Below are 20,321 nucleotides of genomic sequence, written 5' to 3'. Positions count from 1 at the left end.
TTTGACTCTATCAAAATGGTCAAAAAATGCAATTGTAACCTAAAACTCTTATATTCTAGTAATATTCAATCATTTACCTTCATTTTGCAACAAATTGGAAGTCTCTAGCACAATATTTCGATTTATGGTGAATTTATGAAAAAAAAAAAAAATGTTCCTTACATCCGCGCGGTAACTCTTCCGAAAAAATCATATGTGCGATTGTCGTAATGTTTGCACCATTTTAAATTAGCCGTTACATAAAGTTTTATATATGAAAATGTGCGCAATTTCATGTACAATACAACAAAAATAATTGAAGGTTGTAGCTTTTCTCATTTTTGAAATATTTGCATATAAATCACGATAAATAGAAAAAAAACCACGTTAGGTCAACTTTTACTCTACCGAAATGATCGAAAAACGCAAATGTAAGCTAAAAGCATTCTCGGAATATTTGCTCAGTTTCATATTAAGCGTTTCATAGAGTTTTAAATATGAAAATGTGCACAATTTCATGTAGAATATAACAAAAAATAATTAAAGGTTGTAGCTTTTCTCATTTTCAAAATATTTGCATATAAAAAAATATATATAAAAAATTCGACATCCGGTCAACTTTAACTCGTCCGAAATGGTCGAAAACTGCAATTTTAAGCTAAAACTCTTACAGTATAGTAATATTCAATCGTTTATCCTCATTTTGAAACAAATTGGAAGTCTCTAGAACAATATTTAGATTTATGGTGAAATTTTTAAAAAAAAAATTTTTTACGTCCGCGTGTTACGAATTCATGCATCATTTTGTGATAATATTTTCTCTGTGTTGCTTTGATCGTTTTACATTGTGTTATATGCCAAAATGATCGCAATTTAGTGTACAATACAACAACAAAAATTAACTCGTTAGCTTTAACCGTTTTGCTCACAGTGCGATTTGAATACAATTATATATGAAATTTTGTTTTCGCGCTATCATATATTGCATTATTTACATATGATAATGATATTTTTTTCATTTCTGATGGTTGCATACTAAACTTCAGGCAATAACAAAAAAAAAAGGAGCCAAAAATGAACTCTTAATCTTGAAAACTAAGCGCGCTGTGATTTTTTGAAAAATATATTTTTTCCGCTTCGGCGCTCACTCTGAGACCCCTTCGGCATACAGGAGACGATTTTTATGATACCCCTTAGGCGTTTAAGGGTTAACATGAGTGAGTCACCATATTGGAAAAGGAAACCCATAAGATTTCTGAGTATAACTTGTTTACTTGTATGTATTTATATAGTATTTTACTTACTTGTATGTATTTATATAGTATTTTACTTAAAACTCAAGTACTTTCAGGCCCTATCTGTGGCCCCTCCTCAAGAGATGTGTACTATTTGTTGAGCTGTCATTTATGTGATGGCTGCCCTGGTTTCCATTCTCTTGAGAGTTGTTAAGCCATTCCTGTTGTTCTGATATCCTGATCTGATGGTCAATGGGATTAACCCTTGTGGTAAGTGAGTGGTCACCATCAGACTGTTGGGTAAAAAACCTAATCTCCAGGTCAGAAGGGCCAATTTTAGCTTCTTTTAATATTAAAGCTCAGCTTATGGGATCTTCTGAGGTGAAACCTTTGTTCCCTCCTATCACTTCAATCTCTCTGATGAGTGTTCCTTCCACATCAGTCATAGGAGGGTAGTGGAAGGAGCACTCATCAGAGAGAAAAAAAGTGATAGAAGGAAGAAAACTGAAAGCTTTTGTATGGAGGAAATACCAGTAATATTGAAATGCAAAAAGTTTTATTTGAAGACAAATTTTGCAGGGTGATGTATTGTGGCTAATAGGTAAGAAAACCATGAGTAAAATGGGTATGACCATAAATTTGAAAGAAAATTGTGTTATAATAGAAGTATCAGGGGAAATGAAGGTAAAGTTAAGAGACGGCAAACAGGGTCACTTAAGATTACCAATATGGAGGAGGAAGGTAAAGCAGAGAGAGAAGCAGCAGTTAATTCAACAGGTTCCTGACTAGCTAAACTCTTTTCCCTAGCAGTCACCTTTCTCTTTCTGTCTCTCTCTAGTTTATTCAAATGAGTTTAATATTTTCCAATCCTTACTTCCCCAATCCTTACACTCATCACAAGTCATACTAGCTGAACACACTTGTCCCATACAAGATGTACATTTAGTGTGCGAATCATACTCCGCTGAAGTAAGTCTAGTATTGCAGCCTGTGCTGCAGTAACAAATACTTGTTGAACTTGTGTCAAGACATCTTTAAACTAACAAGTTGTAAAGCAAGACTTTATCTAAAATAGTCAATATTTTGAGAGAAAACCCTGTATATACTATCTAATTGCCAAAAGGCTACCAAAAACAAAATACTTCATCAATTTGTGATAAAATACCACAAAATCAATGAAGAGAATTCCAAAACCTTGCTGCTGCTCACGACCATCACCAAGAGCAGGCATAAACAAATTGGTTCTCTCTGGTTCCAAAAAGTGGGAGGGGCCATATTTTACCTACACTCTTAAAACAAAAGAATCGCTACCATGAATTTCAAAATTTTAGCCGTCCGGTACTTTAAACTTTTAGCTATGTAATTACTTGGTAAGTTACATATACAAAATCATTAATTTATCATACAAAAAACACATCTAGAGAGAGAGAGAGAGAGAGGAAAGAGAGAGAGGTGAGAACGAGAGATGAGAGAGAGAGAAGATGAGGAGAGAGGAGGAGAGAGATGAAGAGAGGGAGAGAGACGAGAGAGAGAGAGAGAGAGAGAGAGAGAGAGAGCTATTATTTGTATCATTTAATCTCATTAAACTTGATACTGTACAATATTAATATTATTTGAACATTAGTATGGTAAATTATTTTTGTATCATAAAAATCTATTTGTTCATGAAAATAACATCAAATTACACTAATTGGGTATTATTTATCAACAGAAACACTCTCTCTCTCTCTCTCTCTCTCTCTCTCTCTCTCTCTCTCTCTCTCTCTCTCTCTCTCCAGGATATCAGCACAGTTGAGTATCCTATTTCGACTATACACATTAAAAATAATGAGTCAAAAATGATAATGCATAACCTTACCCTTTCAGAAATTGTAGGGAGGAATCTCTGGTAATTTGGTGGGATGGCAGCTAGTTCTTCTTGTGAAAAATTCTTTGTTAAAAGTGCCACCAATTGCTTCAAATTGTTCCGTTCTAACTCTAGCCAGCGCACTCTCACTTCCAGATGGTGTTGACTTTGCTGGAGACTCTAAAAATTGAGGAATAATGGTAAAACTTTGCAAGAGAAAATCTAATGTAAATATTTACAGTTTCTTAATCAGTCAATCTGATGAAATTGTAATTGGAAATCATACCTGATTAGAGGTTTCTAGGGCATGCTGGTGCGAATTTGACTGATGAAGTTGCTCTAATAAATCAAGATTCTGTCTCTTAAGATTCCTGTTTGCTTCCTTTAATTTCTGAACATCTGCAGTGTTCTGTGGTGAGAGTGCTAGTTCCTCTTGAAGAACGTGGTATTCAACTTCATAAGCATGCAGCTCACGGCTTAAGGAACATTCACAAGCCTGTCACAAAATATAAATCCTTCGTATTAAAATATAAAAAGTGTTACTTCTCAAATTAATTCCACCTACATTGTATCATTTTTACTACTACAACCATTTCCGGCTCCTGACACCAAAACATCATCAGTAAACATCACACTGACATCTGATGTAATAACATCCATCACATGGTAAAAAATGTAGGGCCTACAAGCTGAACCTTGATGTAAACCAACTCTTACACTTAACGTTTCCGTTGTTCCCACAGTGCTCCTTACTTGGGTGGTAACCTCTACATACATATCCTGGACTATTTTAACATACTTTTCTGAAACACCCTTCTCTCTCATACATCTCTAAATTTCTTGCCTAGGTATCCATCATATGCCTTCTCCAGATCAATAGTAAATACTAGATGTAGCCCTCTCTGTATTTCTGCATGTTTTTCCATTGTCTCCCTTAGTGCAAAATTTGCATCTACTGTACCTTTTCCTGGCATAAACCCAAATTGTTCTTCAATTACTGTTGTTTTATTTCTTATCAATTTCTCTATAATTTGTTCATATTATCTTCATAGTATGAGATATCAATTTTATCTGTGTTTTGTGCAGTCTGGTATATCCCCCTTTCCCTTATATACTGGGACCATAATACTATTTAGTCAGTTGTCCAGCAATTTTTCTTAACAATAGACCTTCGAAAAGAGGTCGCAGAATATATCAACCCCGTCTCTTCCCGAACATTTCCACACTTCAAATGGTATCCCATGAGGTCCAACAGACTTTTCATTTTTCATCTTGTCAAGTGCTCTCTTCACTTCTCTGGTCATATCTGGAACTGCTCTTACTCATGGGTTTCCCTCTTCACTTATTCTTCTGGGGTTCTCTTCGTTTAATAGCTTCTCAAAATGTTCCATCCATTTTGCTCTTACACATTCTTCCCTTGAAAAAAACTCTTCTATTTCAGTCCTTGATCTGCTTGATGTGTGTCAGATCTTAGTTGCTCTATTTCTTCTTTTGGAAAGGTCTCTCTTTGGATATGCATAGAGGCTTGTCCACTAAACACCACTGTTGCTTACAGGAAGAATCCCCTGAACTAGATAATCTATGCATATCCAAAGAGAGACCTTTCCAACGGCTCTTGGTTGCAACCTGGGTTACGTCAACAAGTTGAACAGAGGGAGTGACTGCCTGTGGGCAGACCCTAACGACCTCCCTTGGGCTGCAAGTTTGACTCATCCCAGGTTTAGGGGAGTATGCTAGCAACCTTTGCCTAGAACCAATGAGACATGCAGCCACCTCTTCCACTAACACTTCACCAACACTTTCCGCTACAGGGTGCTCTGACACATTCACTTTTTTCATCAGGACTTTCACTGAGGAACCAATTGGTTCTATGGTCTCTACCAATAAAGTAAACTGCTTGTCAAATTTTGCTTCAAGACTGGCAATGGGGTTGGGATTAGAAGCATGGGAGCCAGATGCAAGAGAAGGTGGACCAGTTAGAGAACTGGGAATGGGGCCAATGAAATAATAGGAACATGAGAATCAGATTTTGCATTGGAAGATTCAACTGCCTTTCTTTTCCTATCTCTAGCCAAGTTCTTCAAATGAGATTCTGTTTTCTAATTCCTATTGTCCCAGTCATTACATTCTGGAGATCTAAAGTCAAATGAACAAATTTGTCCACGACAATCTGTGCACATTGTGTGCAAAAAATTCTTTAGTTATGCATTTATTGTAGCCTTTAATGCAATGCCCAAAGTAAGATGCATTTGAATCTGACATCATCAAAGAAAGTAGTCAATAGGGGGAAGAATAGTCAAAATCAATAACAAGGTCTCTAGAGAAAACATACCATTAACTAAATAGTGCCCTAGACCAGTCAAACGGCGCCATAATCCCGCAATAAGTAAAATTACATTTATGCAGTATAGTACTAAAGAATTTACTGTACAGTAGTACTGTACAGTACATTATAGTACAGTAATACCCCAAACTTATGCAAGGTTAGGTTCCAGACACCCTCGTGCAAGGGGAAGTTTCGCATAAGTTTGGCACAGTCTCTGAAATTGTTAATAAATGCTTACTTCTATAGTTTGAACACTAAAGATGACCCTAATCATGCTCTCTAAGTATTAGGCTAACTTTTAAATGAAATTAAAGTTACTGTAATTTGATTTAAAAGTTAGTTTAATACATTACCCTTAAAAAAGGAATAACTGGACCGAAATGGTCTAAATACGCAATTGTAAGCTACAACTCTTACATTCTAGTAACATTCAATCATTTACCTTCATTTTGCAACAAACGGGCAGTCTCTAGCACAATATTTCGATTTTTATGGTGAATTTCTGAAAAAAAAAACATTTTCCTTCCCTACGCGCGCGGTATCTTGGCCACAAATCTCTGAAATGCTTGAGTCACTTTGTCGTAATTTTTGCACCGCTTTATAGAGTTTTATATATGAAAATGTGCACAATTTAATGTAGAAAATAACAAAAACTAACTCATGGTTGTAGCTTTTATCATTTTTGAAAAATTTGCATATAAATAACGATAAATGGACAAAATTCGATATTTGGTCAACTTTGACTCGACCAAAATGGTCAAAAAACACAATTGTAAGAAAAAACTCTTACAGTCTAGTAATATTCAATCATTTACCTTCATTTTTCAACAAACGGGAAGTCTCTAGCACAATATTTTGATTTTTGGTGAATTTTTTGAAAAAACTCTTACAATCCCTCCGAGTGCGGTATCTTGGCTGCAAATCTCAGAAATGCTTAAGTCACTGTCGTAATTTTTGCACCATTTTATATTAGCCGCTACATAGTTTTATATATGAAAATGTGTGCAATTTCATGTAGAATACAAAATAAAATAACTCATGGTTGTAGCTTTTATCATCTTTGAAAAATTTGCATATAAATCACGATAAATGGAAAAAATTTGACATTTGGTCAACTTTGACTTGACCGAAATGGTTGAAAAATGCAATTGTAAACTAAAACTCTTACAGTCTAGTAATATTCAATCAATTACCTTCATTTTGCAACAAACGGGATGTCTCTAGCACAATATTTCGATTTATGGTGAATTTAAAAAAAAAACTTTTTCATGTCCGCGCGTTACGAATTCATGCATCGTTTTGTGATAATATTTTCTCTGTGTTGCTTTGATCGTTTTACAATTTGTTATATACCATAATCATCACAATTTAGTGTACAATACAACGGAAAAAATTAACTCATTAGCTTTAACCGATTTGCTCACAGCACGATTTATATACAATTATATATGACATTTTTTTTTGTGCTGTCATATATTCCAATATTTATATATGATAATGATATTTTTTACCATATCTGATGGTTGCATACTAAACTTCAGGCAATGACAAAAAAGGAGCCAAAAATGAACTCTTAATCTCAAAGCTAAGCGTGCTGTGATTTTTTGAAAAAAAAACTTTTTTTCCGCTTCGGCGCTCACTCCCGAACCCCGCCGGCATATGGGAGATACTTTCGGAAATACCGGTTCGGCGTTTAAGGGTTAACAGCAAAAAAATTTTAATTTAGTCCACTATCACAACAAGACATATTTAAGTTATATTTCCACCTAAAAACATGTAGTATAAGAAAAAATTACCTTGTCTCATGTATGTCAAGTATCTAGATATTCATTTATGCTAACTAGAAGCAAGAAAATTCACTAAGAATAGCATTAAATATGGCAAAAGAAACTCATATTCGCCATCAACAGATTTCCAAACCAAAACATTGACCCTTAGGTTAATAGTATTTTATAATAGTATAATATAGAATACATACAATATTATTGATACAGTGAAGCAATGTATAACTTTTTAATAGATTTATGGAAAAGATGCTTATTTACTTTTTCTTCTTAGCTTATCTTAATTTTTGTCACTAAGCCATCTACGTAGCAGCAGCATCTCGAGCTTGCACAGTCGTACCTAGATATTTTGCTTGTGTAACAAAGCAACAAAATGATATTGTTAAGATACAATAAAGTTTTGTATATACTTACCTGGCAGATATATACTTAGCTATAGACTCCGTCGTCCCCGACAGAAATTCGAATTTCACGGCACACGCTGCAGGTAGGTCAGGTGATCTACCGCCCCTGCCGCTGGGTGGCAGGAATAGGAACGATTACCGTTCTAGAACCAGATTTTCTCTTCCACCTGTCTCCTGAGGGGAGGTTGGGTGGGCCATCAATCGTATATATCTGCCAGGTAAGTATGTACAAAACTTTATTGTATCTTAACAATATCATTTTTGTACATGGAACTTACCCAGCAGATATATACTTAGCTGATTGACACCCTTGGTGGTGGGAAAGAGACAACTATTTACTGAATAGACAGGTAAACAACATACGTTGTAGGTAATAAATAAATAAAACCTTGGTTCCTACTTGATCAGGCGGAAGACTCCATGGCTAATGCCTAGGAATCTGCTTCGCCTCAAGAGCCTCAGCGAGGATGTGACCTATGGCTAAGAGTTCTTGTGGGTCTGTCGATGGGGTCTTATCCATTTACTCGACAGAGCCTCTTACATGACAATATGCCTATGCCTAGTGGCATAATTAAGAGGCACAACACCGATCCCGATCACCTGATCCTAACACGAGGGTTAGTGCTTAAGTTGAAAAGAGTTATCTACAAACTCCTTTCAAACAACCCAAAGAAAAAACACAACGTTAAATAAAATTTAACTCACTAGTTAAGGATCAGTATCTGCTCCCTATCCCAGCAATGTATCCGCAGACACGTATCAACCAAGAGAGAAGGATCCCTCGAAGGTTATCTTGACATCCTTCGGATAATGGGAAGTCAACACAGAGTTGCATCTCCCGTATGTGACAGCTAATTATGTCCTTATGACATATTGTTAGGGAAAGAACAAGAATTCGGAAAAGCTCGCACTTCATGCGCTTTTAATTCTCAGCTGTTTGAAGGAATCATCAATGCACTTATCTAGTGCTTAGGAGATCACAATGTTTCAAAGAAGGCCAGGGCGTTCTTTGATATAGATCTCTTCTGGGTGAAGCCTGGAGCCTGGCTAGCGCTTCGTGCCTGGCAGGCGCCTAGCGCCTGACTAGCGTCTCGCGCCTGGCTGGAGCCTTGCGCCTGAATGGCGCCTAGAGCCTGGCTGGAGCCTCGCGCCTGGATGGCGCCTTGCGCCTGGCTGGCGCCTTGCGCCTGGCTGGCGCCTCGCGCCTGGCTGGTGCCTGATTGGCTCCTCCTTCCTGGCTAGCGCCTCGCGCCTGGCTGGAGCCTTGCGTCTGGCTGGTGCCTTGCGCCTGGAAGGCACCTGGAGCCTGGCAGAAGACTTCATGATTACTGTCTATGAGTCTGCATGCCTCAAGAGTTTCAGCGAGGTAGGGACCTACGACTGACAAACCCTTCTGGATCATGTCAATGGGGGCTAGCCCGCTTACATGACAAGAGCCTTCTCGGATCGTGCCAATGGGGGCTGACCCACTTACATGGCAGAGCCTTACCTGTATCATATCAATGGGGACTAGCCCTCTTACATGACAGAGCTTTAGGTTTCTCTTTACTGGAAGGAGCCTTGCGCCTGGATGGATCCTCAATCCTGACTGGAGCCTAGCCTTGAAGGAGCCTGGCACCTGGATGGCGCCTGGCTGGCTTCTAGAGCCTGGCTGGCTCCTAGAGCCTGGCTGGCGCCTCGCGCCTGGCTTGGCTCCTCCACACTTGCTGGAGCTTCGAGCTTGGAAGAGTCTCTAGGCTGTCTGGTGATGTCCACATCGGACACTCTTATATCAGTCCAATTTGTTCGCCTCTGGCGCATTTGCGCCAGGTTGGAGGCCCGCTCCTTCTCAGTATCCGACCATGACAGAGTTCCTTGGAACTGTCCGCCTCTGGCGTTTTTCGCCTGTATTGGCATTTGGCGCTTGGCTGGCGCTACATTGTCCGAGAGTCCTGAACAACCACATAGTTATCAGGAGACTGGAGAAGGGTGGAAGAAATTCTTCCCCTTTGAGCTTTTGGCCTCTGGCAAGGGAGGTGATTTTAGTCAGCTACACCCAGTAGACGACAGGATATCTAACAATACGAGAGAGAAGAGTCTTCCTCCGAGGAGGATCCTTCGTGAACACTTCTTTTGCTAACGAGATCTCTTCTTACATGTTGATGAGGTTCCTCGTTGCAGAATCTTCCCTATCCTTGCCCAAAGGAAGGGAAGGAGTCTGGAAGTCGAAGGAGACTCTGAGCTGAAATTGGGCGGAACCCTGATTTCTAGCTCTTATTGTATCCTTCTGAATACCTTCTGGGAAGCATTTTGAGCCCTCATCGCACCCCGAAGACTCTGTAGGCAAACGTTTAAACCATCTCTTCTTTTGTAGATGAAAATGTAAGTACCCTGCCTGGGCAACGAAACTTCTATCTGAAAGCGTTGCATCAGGAATAGAGGGATTTAGTTCTTTTGCCAGATATACTATGCTGGCAAGAACCCATTGCCGAGTCTCCATTGAATCTGATGCGAGATTCCAATGCACAAAAAATTCACTTGTCTTCTTGGTCGTTTAGGGCTAAGAGAAACAAAGAATTCCTTCATAAACTTCCTCAAAGAAGTTTGATGAGGAGCAGTTCCATTTTGTCGGAACACGGAATCTGTGGCCACAAAAAGGGATTTTGACGAAGGAAAAATCTATTTCTGGGTGATTGGCTCGTGTCGCCCTATGAAACCCACCCTGTATTGTTTGCCCCCCCTGCAGGACAAGATGTTTTTAGATTAAGGATGACCGCTAGGGGCGCTGCTGTCCGTGGCGTCCTCTAGTAGGAGTAGTAGCGGCTGCATCGCCCGTTGGTATCAGCTCTCTCTTGTGGGGATTCTGATTGGAAGGTCTAATTGGTGAATGTCTCGTGGTAGTGTTCCCACTCGCCCCTATTACCATACCGACACTTCTTTTTAAGAGTGAGCGAGTCAGTTTTACTGACATTTTCTTAATTTTGTTTTTCTCTGGTAATTTTAGATTAATTTTACCTAGAAAGAATGATATTAAGGATCCTTTCATAGGGCGACACGAGCCAATCACCCAGAAATAGATTTTTCCTTCGTCAAAATCCCTTTTCTGGGCTCAGCTCGTGTCGGCCTATGAAAGAGTACCAGAGAAATGGACAAGATGGGAAAAAAGGGACAAATGAAAAGCAGTTGTAAAATGAGGGATATAATATAAGTAAATCAATTACAGCTTATAAACTAAGTACTTAAGTCTAACTTATTTTAAACAGTAACATAAAAGAAAGTTAGTAATGTAAAGTACTTAAAATTACAGTAAACACAGTAAGTATAATAAAGCAGTGTAATTATAACAAATTAGATTTACTTAGAAAATTATTTACATAATATACAAACACATTGTGTCCTACCCTAGCATAAAAATAAGGGTAGGTACACTGAAGTACAATATCAGTACAAGTGTGGATGTCCCTAGCAAAAAAATAAGGGACAATCCACTAGTATGATTCAGCGGCTAAGGCTAGGATATCCGAGTAGCATGGCGATAGGGTGAGGCATGTTGGCTGAGGTAGGTAGAAAGGAGACCTGGATCTATACTACGACTACTATACAGTATCAGGAGAAACAATGTTTCCCGCTGCTACTGCTGAAAATTTTAAAGATTCCAAGGACTTTAGATAATGACGTTTAAAGACTGTCGGGGATTTCCATCCAGTGTACTTTTTAAGATCCTCAAAGTTCATATGTTGAAAGTAATTAATTGAGGTGGCTACTCCCCTGATGTCATGTGCTTTTGGGAATGAATCAGGATTGGCTTGTATAATAAAGTAAAGGATTTGTTGTCTAATACCTTTTACTGACAGAGTACCCCCTTTTTCTCTCATGAAGAGAGGACCTGAGGATCTTGAGGATGTACGAGATAGAAAGGCTCTTAAAGTTGATACTGGGCAGAGAGAAGGATCTTGGGGAAGTGGGATGACTTTCCAAGGAGCCCACCTTGCCAGAGGATCCTCATTTTTAGCTAAAAAGCTACGATCCGGAGCAAGCAGAACTTCTCCTGAGGGGAGGAATTCCACATGACCCGCATCTCTGGATAGAGCCGACAGTTCTGAAATTCTAGCTCCTGAAGCTAGGCTTAATAAGAATAATGTCTTCCTAAGAAGCATTAAGAATGTACAAGACGAGTTGTCAGTATCTGAAGCTAGTTTGAGGACATCATTTAAGAACCATGAAACTGCAGTAGGCCTTTGAGAAGGTCTAAGTCTAGCACAGGCTTTAGGAATAGACGTGAAATAAGATTCAGTCAGATCTATCTGAAAACCTAACTGAAAGATCTTCTTCAAAGCCGATTTATGAGTAGTAATAGTGCTAGCTGCTAAACCTTTTTCAACAAAGGACCTGAAAAAGGATATAGCTAGATTAACTGTCATGGTTGTAGTGTTTGATTCTTTCAGGAAAGATGCTAATTTTTTAACAGCTGAGTCATATTGTCTAATGGTTGACTCTCTCTTATCTGATTCTAGGAAGAGAATATTTTGTGGATCAATATTAGCATCTTTATTAACCGCAAACTTCATGAAGTCCATAAAGTTAGGGTCTGAAGAATTCCTGAGGAAGCGAACACAGTCCTCATTTGTACTGATTGTGACAGCTTGGGATTGGGAATCCGTTGAGGTCGGAGACCCAATTCCAGAAGAAGAGGATACCAGTTGCTCTTGGGCCAGTCCGGTGCTATCAGAGCTACTATTCCTTTGAAGGTCCTCAGCTTGCTTAGACTTTCAAGAGAAGATTCACTGGAGGAAAAACATAAATTTTTCTCCACTGATCCCAATCTAACGACAGGGCGTCCGTGGCATAAGCCAGAGGGTCCAGGTTGGGGGCCACATAGCAAGGGAGCTTGTGGTTCGCTTGTGAGGCGAAGAGATCTACTTGGAGACCTGGGACTCTCCGGCTTATCCACTGGAATGACCCGTCGTCTAGGGACCATTCTGATTCCAGAGGCACTGACCGGGACAAAGCGTCTGCTATCACATTTCTTACCCCCGCCAGGTGAGTGGCGGACAGATGCCATTTGTGTTTGTTTGCTAGGGCAAAAATGGCTATCATGACATGGTTCACATGCTTGGATTTGGACCCTCCCCTGTTGATGCAATGAACTATCACTGCACTGTCCAAAACTAGCCTTAGATGAGACTTTTTCGGGGGAAGCAGTCTCTTCAAGGTAAGAAATACTGCCATTGCTTCCAGCACGTTTATGTGGAGCTGGCGAAATTGAACTGACCAAGTCCCCTGAACCTGTTTGAACTGAGAATATCCCCCCCACCCGGACAGGGAGGCATCCGTGTGAATGGTTAACACTGGAAGGGGAAATTGAAGGGGTACCTGCTTGGCTAAGTTCTTTACCTTCGACCATGGACGGAGTTGATTGCGAAGGATCTGTGGAATTACTGACAACTTGTCTCGAGATTTGGTGTTTGCTCTCGATCGCCAAACTCGATTTATATCTTTTAGCCTTGCTTTCAGGAGGATATCTGTTACCGAAGCAAACTGAAGGGACCCTAGGATTCTTTCCTGGTTTCTCCTTGATTTTTGTTTGCTTGCATCTGAGAAATTGCCTGACAGATTTTGCTATTTCCTTCCGTTTGGCCACTGGAATTGACAGATTGTGGGAAGACAAATCCCATTGGATTCCCAGCCACTGAAAACGAGACTCCGGGGTAAGTCTGGATTTCGTTTTGTTTATCTGGAACCCCAGATGTTCCAGAAAGTGAACTACCTTTTTGGTGGCATTGAGACATTCCTCGACGGTTGGTGCCCAGATCAACCAATCGTCGAGGTAAGCTGCTACCATGATTCCCTGAGTTCTCAATTGTTGTACAACCACTTCTGCTATTTTCGTGAATACCCTGGGGGCTACATTCAGACCGAAGGGCATCACTTTGAATGAGAATGTCTGATTTCCTAGCCTGAACCCTAGGAATGGGCGGAAGTGTCTGGCTATAGGGATATGATAGTATGCGTCTGTAAGATCGATGGAGCATGTGACGGCTCCACGCGGAAGTAAGGTCCTTACTTGCGAGAGGGTAAGCATCTTGAACTTGTCGCAACGAATGAAAGAGTTTAGCTTTGACAAGTCTAAGATTACCCTTCTTTTTGTTGAGCCTTTCTTTGGCACGCTGAATAAGCGACCTTGAAATTTTAGATGCTTGACTCTCGCAATAGCTCCTTTCTGAAGGAGTTCCTCCGCGTAATCTGTCAATTCCTTTGATGGTATTTGGTGGAATGATTTGATTGGAGGAGGATCTTTGATCCAACTCCAACCCAATCCTTTGGACACTATGCTCTGTGCCCAATTGCTGAACACCACCTGTGACGGAAGAGGAACAGCCTCCCTCCTACCTGGGGAGCCTCATTGTTGATGGGCCGGGTTTGACCACCACGCCCTCCTCTGAACTGCCTGCTCCTTGTCGCCCGTCCTGCGCCACGCTGGCGAAAGTAGCCTCTCGCCCTACCTCTCGGCTGCTTGTTAAAGGGAGTGTAGCCCTGACCTTCATACGTAGGGTTGAAGGCCGGCGAGAGTGCATAGGAGGGGTCGACGGTTGTGTTTTTTTGAGGAGACAGCAGGAGGATGGGCTGGTTCTGTTTCGAACCACCAGGTTGTCCCTGTTGGGTAACCGGGACGGCCTGAACAAATTGCTGCTGTTGCTGGTGTTTCTGGTAAGGCTGGAACCTTTTACCAGACTTCTTTGGTTTCTTACCAGCAGTGGGGGCGGATTCTTGCTTCCTCTTAGATGAAATTCCCCACCTAGCTCTAAGGCTCTGGTTGAGCCTAGCAGCCTCGTGGTGCACTTCATTTACAGCGGATTCTGGGAAGAGATCCGCTCCCCACATGCTAGAAGCCAGGAGTCTATTAGGCTCGTGCCTAATAGTGCACTCCTGCAGAACGTGCTTTCGGCAATTCCTCCTAGCTTGGAAGAAGTCGAAAGCATCTGTCTGAACCGTCTGAAGCTGGGATTTGGCCAAGATCTTAAACAGCGGTTCTGTAGCATAAGAAAGAGCAGCCATTTCGGTTATTATTAGAGAATTGAGGGACCTGCCAAACCTAGTTCGCGCGTCAAACTCCGCCTGAATCAAGGAATCAGGCAGTCTTGGAAGCTTCTCGCCGAACTGGTCCATGGCGCAGTCCGGTTTGAGCTTGCCAAGCGTGAATGTGGCTGGCAAGTTCTCCCACAATTCTCCAAAAGCTGGGAAGAGCGGAGAAGTAGACTCCGCCTCCCTTAGCTGTGGCATGGGCTCATCCTTGAGGACTGCCTGAAGAGTCCTCTCTACTATTTTCGTGGCGAACGGAAGAGAAGCCTCTTCTTCCGTCGCAAAAATAGTGAAAGGACTCTTATAGGCTTGGAGCTTAGTGTTTGTGCACTCCCAGTCCTCAAGGCAGTGAACCCATTCCCGTTGGGCATGATCCCTACTGTAGAGAACATCTTCCCTAGAGATCTTATCTTGTCTTCCCTAGTAAGAGCCGCTACAGTCAGCCTAGCATAGCCGATGAAAGGCTGCGCCAGACCCGGAGGATAAAACTCGAAGTCCTCAATCCTTCGAGTTCCACACTCCGGGATAGAGATCATCCCATCCTTAAATGGAGCGTAGGCGACTACTCTCCAAGGGTTCTCCATAGAGAAAGCTGGCAGAGAGTCGTATGGCGGGAGCTGGAAAATACCAGCACTTGGCACTGGGGAGACTGGAAGAGGGACCTGAGAGAGCCCCGCCACTCGGTCCTCATTCTCTCTAACCCTGTTAGAGAGATCCTGGATGGATTGGCCTGATTGAGACAGAGTGCTTGACAGTTGTGCAAACATCTGCTCAAATTTAGTCCCCAGGGCGGAGACTTGTGAACCAACCATCTCACCCACCTGTTGCATCACCACTGCTGAGAAAGCAGTGGGATCAAAGGTGCTGGGTCCCGCTCCTCCCACCGGCGTTGCCGGAGTGGATGCGGTGGAGGCAGGAGAAGGTACTGGCTCGGCGGGAGCGCGAGCCTTCTCCTTAGAAGCCTTGCTTCTAGAGCTCTTCGAGTAAGAAGAGCTCGGCTTGGCCTTCACCGCGTCAGCGTAAGAAGTCGAAGACTTCCTAGCCGAAGAAGACGAAGACGACTTCTTAGAAGTCGTCTTAGATAGAGTCTTCGGTTCTCTCTGTCCCTTCACCTTAGGAGGTACAGAGAGAGCGGGAGCACGGGTAGGGATCTCAGATCCCACAAAGCCTTGGAAAGAGGCGCTCGAAGAAGGGACAGGAGAAGATCCAGGAACACCCAAGGAAAGACCTTGGGCGCCCGACACACCTACCTCAACCAACAAATCCTCTACTCCAACCGCCATCGGCTCGATGTTTAGGTCCAGGGCAGCGACGTCCGGGACCGACTCCTGAGGAAGAAGCTACGACCCCGAAAGATTGCTGGAGATCTTGCTGGATGGAGGCTATGAGAGGGGCTGCGGACAAGGGGTCAACGTACCCTGTAGACTTGCCCGCCGGGAAGATCTGGACGGCCAGCTTCTTGTCGAGGATGTACGGCTGGCCTTTGGCGGCGTTCTTCCCGAAGCCGCCCACCCACAGCTTTCAGGGTAGCAAAGGGCGACCTCCCTCACACTAGTAGCCTGGAAGAAAGGGCGAGATGAGCTTCCAATGGCGGAACGGGGTTAACAAACTTATGTCTAAGAGTTGTTAGTAAGTGATAAAGAAGCCTATAATCGACTTACCCCCTCCACCAGCTGACTGACTAGGTCGTAGCAGATGGCGCAGGCTTTCAGGGTGCCAGACGATCATATCATTGAAAGACGTGGCACAAGGAGCGTGAGACCTGCACTCATCGTGGCCGCAGGGGTCGTACAACGTCGCGTTGCACGCCGGGACCTGACAGTTGGTAGCCTGTAAGTGGAAAAATACATGAGTATCAGGAGAACACTTACAGTCTAACAGTTGCTCCGCTGGTGCCGGAGCGAGAAAGTTAGATTAAACCAGAGCCCCGCCATAAAACGTGTGGTAACAAGGTTGGTTGGTTGTCCTAGGCTATGCTCCGCTGACGGCGGGGACAAAAGATAGAATCCAACCAGGAGTAGTGGTAAAAGGAAACCACGACGAAAAATGGCGGGGATGGTAAGCATATGAATAATAAATTAAACAAATCATCGTAAAATTAGGGTATATCCTTAAAATAACAATATCAAACCTTCCTCCACCCGTCTACTAGAAGAGTGCCCGGGTAAGAAGCAAGCTCCCTTCGGTAGCGGGGAGAGATATAAGGATATAGTAGGCAAGCAACCGACCACTAGTAGTGACCACCCCGCCCGCCCCTGCGGCGGGGAGCCAGCAATCTATAACCAAAGGTGCCCCACCCCCCCCGGCTGCGACGGAAGGCTCCGTTCTTGTTATAGAAAGGGAAGGTGGCTGAGCAACTGGGGAAGGGGGGGAGGGTCTCGGCGTAACACGGCGGGAGAGAGAGAGGGGGGGGGTTGGCCTACTCCTCCCCGTCTCAACAACTACCCGCTCGGAGACACGGTACCCAATGAGTGGTCGCCCTATACCCCCTGCTGGGAGGAACCCCTGGCCACCTCAGAGAGGAAGGGAGGAGGGCAACTGAGGTTGTCATAACAACCAAGGGGTCCCCCAGCACCTCCCTATACCTGGTAGGGAGGGAAGGGGAAGGGTAAGGTGCGAAGGAACACGTGACCGCAAGTGGCCTAAGCCGCGGCAAGCGCCCAAACCGTGGGAGGGCCACGGTGGGAAACCAGGCTGTACCAATACATAGAACATGCACCTAGGCTAGCCTAACACCCTAAAATATAATAAAATTACATCGTAAAGATGGAAAAGACACTTTTAGTAGAGAAAAAAAAAAGAAGCCCAGGAGGAGGCAAACTGTTCCGAGGAACAGAAGCCTACTCGGAGCCAGCGAAAGCCGATGAAGAGCAAGAGCCGGGATGCTGGGCTGGAATAATAATAATAGCCCTAAATACCAAACTAAGAGAAATGGTAAGGGGGCTAATCTAGCTAAAACTCGATGTAAAAACGATGAACGTAAAGGGTAAGCCCATAAGTATAAGAAGTCCCAGTATGGAAGACCGGGAATTCTTAACAAGGCAGCATGGCGCCGCCACGAGACAACCGGGAAACCGTATATGACCTATTAGAAGGAAAATACTGGTTCCCGGAAGACAAAATTATAGTAAAACATTACTTATGGGGCACCTAACTTAGCCGTTGCAATTGCAGAACGTTCCATCTCGAAGAAGATAATAAATCCCGTAAAAGGCACAGCACAGAGAAAAATGCGTCTGTACGCTAGCGCTAAATATTAAGGATGACCGCTAGGGGCGCTGCTGTCTGTGGCGTCCTCTAGTAGGAGTAGTAGCGGCTGCATCGCCCGTTGGTATCAGCTCTCTCTTGTGGGGATTCTGATTGGAAGGTCTAATTGGTGAATGTCTCGTGGTAGTGTTCCCACTCGCCCCTATTACCATACCGACACTTCTTTTTAAGAGTGAGCGAGTCAGTTTTACTGACATTTTCTTAATTTTGTTTTTCTCTGGTAATTTTAGATTAATTTTACCTAGAAAGAATGATATTAAGGATCCTTTCATAGGCCGACACGAGCTGAGCCCAGAAAAGATCCCATTCGAAGTACATGATATCCTACTCTTGTCGTATTGCAGTATCGTATAAGATCCCGAAGATCTTAATCCTCTGTTATCTCTAATTCCCCTTGTAGAGACAGAGTATAGCCTTTTACTGCATTCTTTGATAGCAGATATATACATAGGTGATTCTTCCCTCTGAAAGTGAAGAAAAAACCTCACTATGTGGTTCACAGAGGTATCGGAAGAGGACAGTTTCCTCATTCCATCTAGCACGATCTGCAGCAATTCTATGTCTTAGCCATGACTATTGTCATTTACCTTGAAAAAACCTCTCATTCATGTCCACTTCTGGTCAGTCTGCACGCGGACAGACTCAGAGTGGAGAGGTTTTATAGGTCTATTTATAATAGATTCTGATAGAATATCCAGATACTCTTGGAAAAGCCTTACGAAACATGCTGTGAGAAGAACGTGACTTCTGTGAATCCAACCTCTCTAAGGCCAAAATGAGGCATACATCCTCTCTTCCTTTGATGCCCATTTATCTTAATATCTGTTAAGAATTTATAACTAGGGGAAAAAAGACTAAAGTTTATTCCCCTTCTTTAAATTTAAAGATGTCTTATATTGCTACCTCTCTTGGTTCGAGGAAAAAGAAGCAGTCTAAAGGAAGCCTGTTCGTCTTCTACCTTACAAAGAGATCTATGAAGAAGACTTTCCGCAGGTTCTCACAACTCTTTTCAATAAATGTTAGACATACATTAACAGTTATTATCTTCGATCGAGAAGGTTCTCACGGACATGCAAAATCTTGCATCGAACCTCTTAAGGATCGTTACGTTCCGTGGCTGTTCCCAAATAGGTTCTCTTTTGTTAACGCGAACAGGGGCGAAAAAAGAGATTCTCGATGCTCTTTGCGATATGAGAGTCTCCCTTGGGAATTGGCCTAAGTGATTAAAATAAATCATTTCATCATTCCTTGTAAGCGACCCCTTTTCGATTAAATGGGTAACGAAATCAGGAACGAATCTTGCCGTTACCGAGCCTGCTGTCCGAGAGGCTACTGGACTCTTAGGTTAATAACTCGCTAAAACGAGAAAATATCTTGGATGGTGCTTCTGGCGCGGCTGGCGCAATTTGCGCCAGGCTGGCGCTTCCTTCTAGTTCTTTTTAGGTTATGTGCCATAACATCTATGCCTTTATGGTACCCGACATCCTTCACATGTTAATTCCGTTCTTAGTGGGAAAAAAACTTTTATATACGTAGTATAGTCCATTCAGGGAAACAACTTCTGCCACTAAGAGAATGTTTCCCATCTGACTCACCCAACTTCTCTTGAGCAATATCCGATTCTAAAAAGGTTGTGTGCGTTTCTCGAAAGGATGAGAGAATTATATATCGCGCTCTGCCGTATTAGAATCCTTTATAATACTGTCACATTGTGGTAAACAGCATTAATCTAGGAAACCTTTGTAAGGATACTAGGAATTCTGTAGTTAACCTCGGTATGTGCATAAGACTTGACCATACCGTAGTCTTAAAGTGAATTCTCTACTACATTCATCTTCTCACTAAGCATGTACTCTAATAAGCCATGCTTTCGTAAGCATGAGAGCATTATACAATATAGAGTTCCGCTGCGTTAGAATCCTTTAAAAATGTTACCTACGGTAAACAGCATTGAAATGTTGTAATATCTTTCTTATTGAAAGCTTCTTAGCAAAAGGCAGACAATATTTTATTTATGTTTGCTTAACTATCCCCTCAATCCGAGGCTAAAACCACGATTGTAGGGGAGAGACACGGTTAGTCATTCCATCCCGCAGGAGAGAGACATGTAACCAACCACTCATGACCGACACCTACATGATACTGCGTTGGTGTCTAAGCGATAGCAGTCTCGTTAGCCGACTGGCCTTACTCTTCCAGAGTTGCCAGCTACTCCATTTAATAAAGGAATCTTATAAAATTATTATCGAACTTCAGGAAGTTCTTATAATGCATATCTAAGAGAAACAAGACTTCGATAAATCTAGAAGCTAAGTAGGTGTTGTCTTAACAATCCCTTTAAGCGTAGTCCTTCCTAGGAAATTCCTGGAAGGATACTGGTAATTGAGTTGCTCAGCAAAGAAGTAATCACGGTATGTGCTT

General features: G+C 42.3%; 1 protein-coding gene across 3 annotated transcripts in view; it reads right to left on the bottom strand.

Annotated features, from left to right (window-relative positions):
* The window catches only part of LOC135211212 (TBC1 domain family member 1-like), a 307,524-nt gene that overhangs the window by 24,094 nt on the left and 263,109 nt on the right, over nucleotides 1-20,321 (bottom strand). For all 3 annotated transcript variants that reach the window (XM_064244447.1, XM_064244445.1, XM_064244446.1), the window contains exons 24-25: nucleotides 3,347-3,556; nucleotides 3,073-3,240 (exon numbers count right to left, since the gene is read on the bottom strand). In XM_064244447.1, the coding sequence (XP_064100517.1) occupies nucleotides 3,073-3,240; nucleotides 3,347-3,556 (378 nt within the window). The remainder of the gene's footprint in view (nucleotides 1-3,072; nucleotides 3,241-3,346; nucleotides 3,557-20,321) is intronic.

This window comes from Macrobrachium nipponense, chromosome 4 (genome assembly GCF_015104395.2).
Source record: "Macrobrachium nipponense isolate FS-2020 chromosome 4, ASM1510439v2, whole genome shotgun sequence".
NCBI classification, from domain to species: Eukaryota; Metazoa; Arthropoda; class Malacostraca; order Decapoda; family Palaemonidae; genus Macrobrachium; species Macrobrachium nipponense.
The sequence above is the reverse complement of the archived record's forward strand: the minus strand, read 5'-3'. Positions and strand labels throughout refer to the sequence as shown.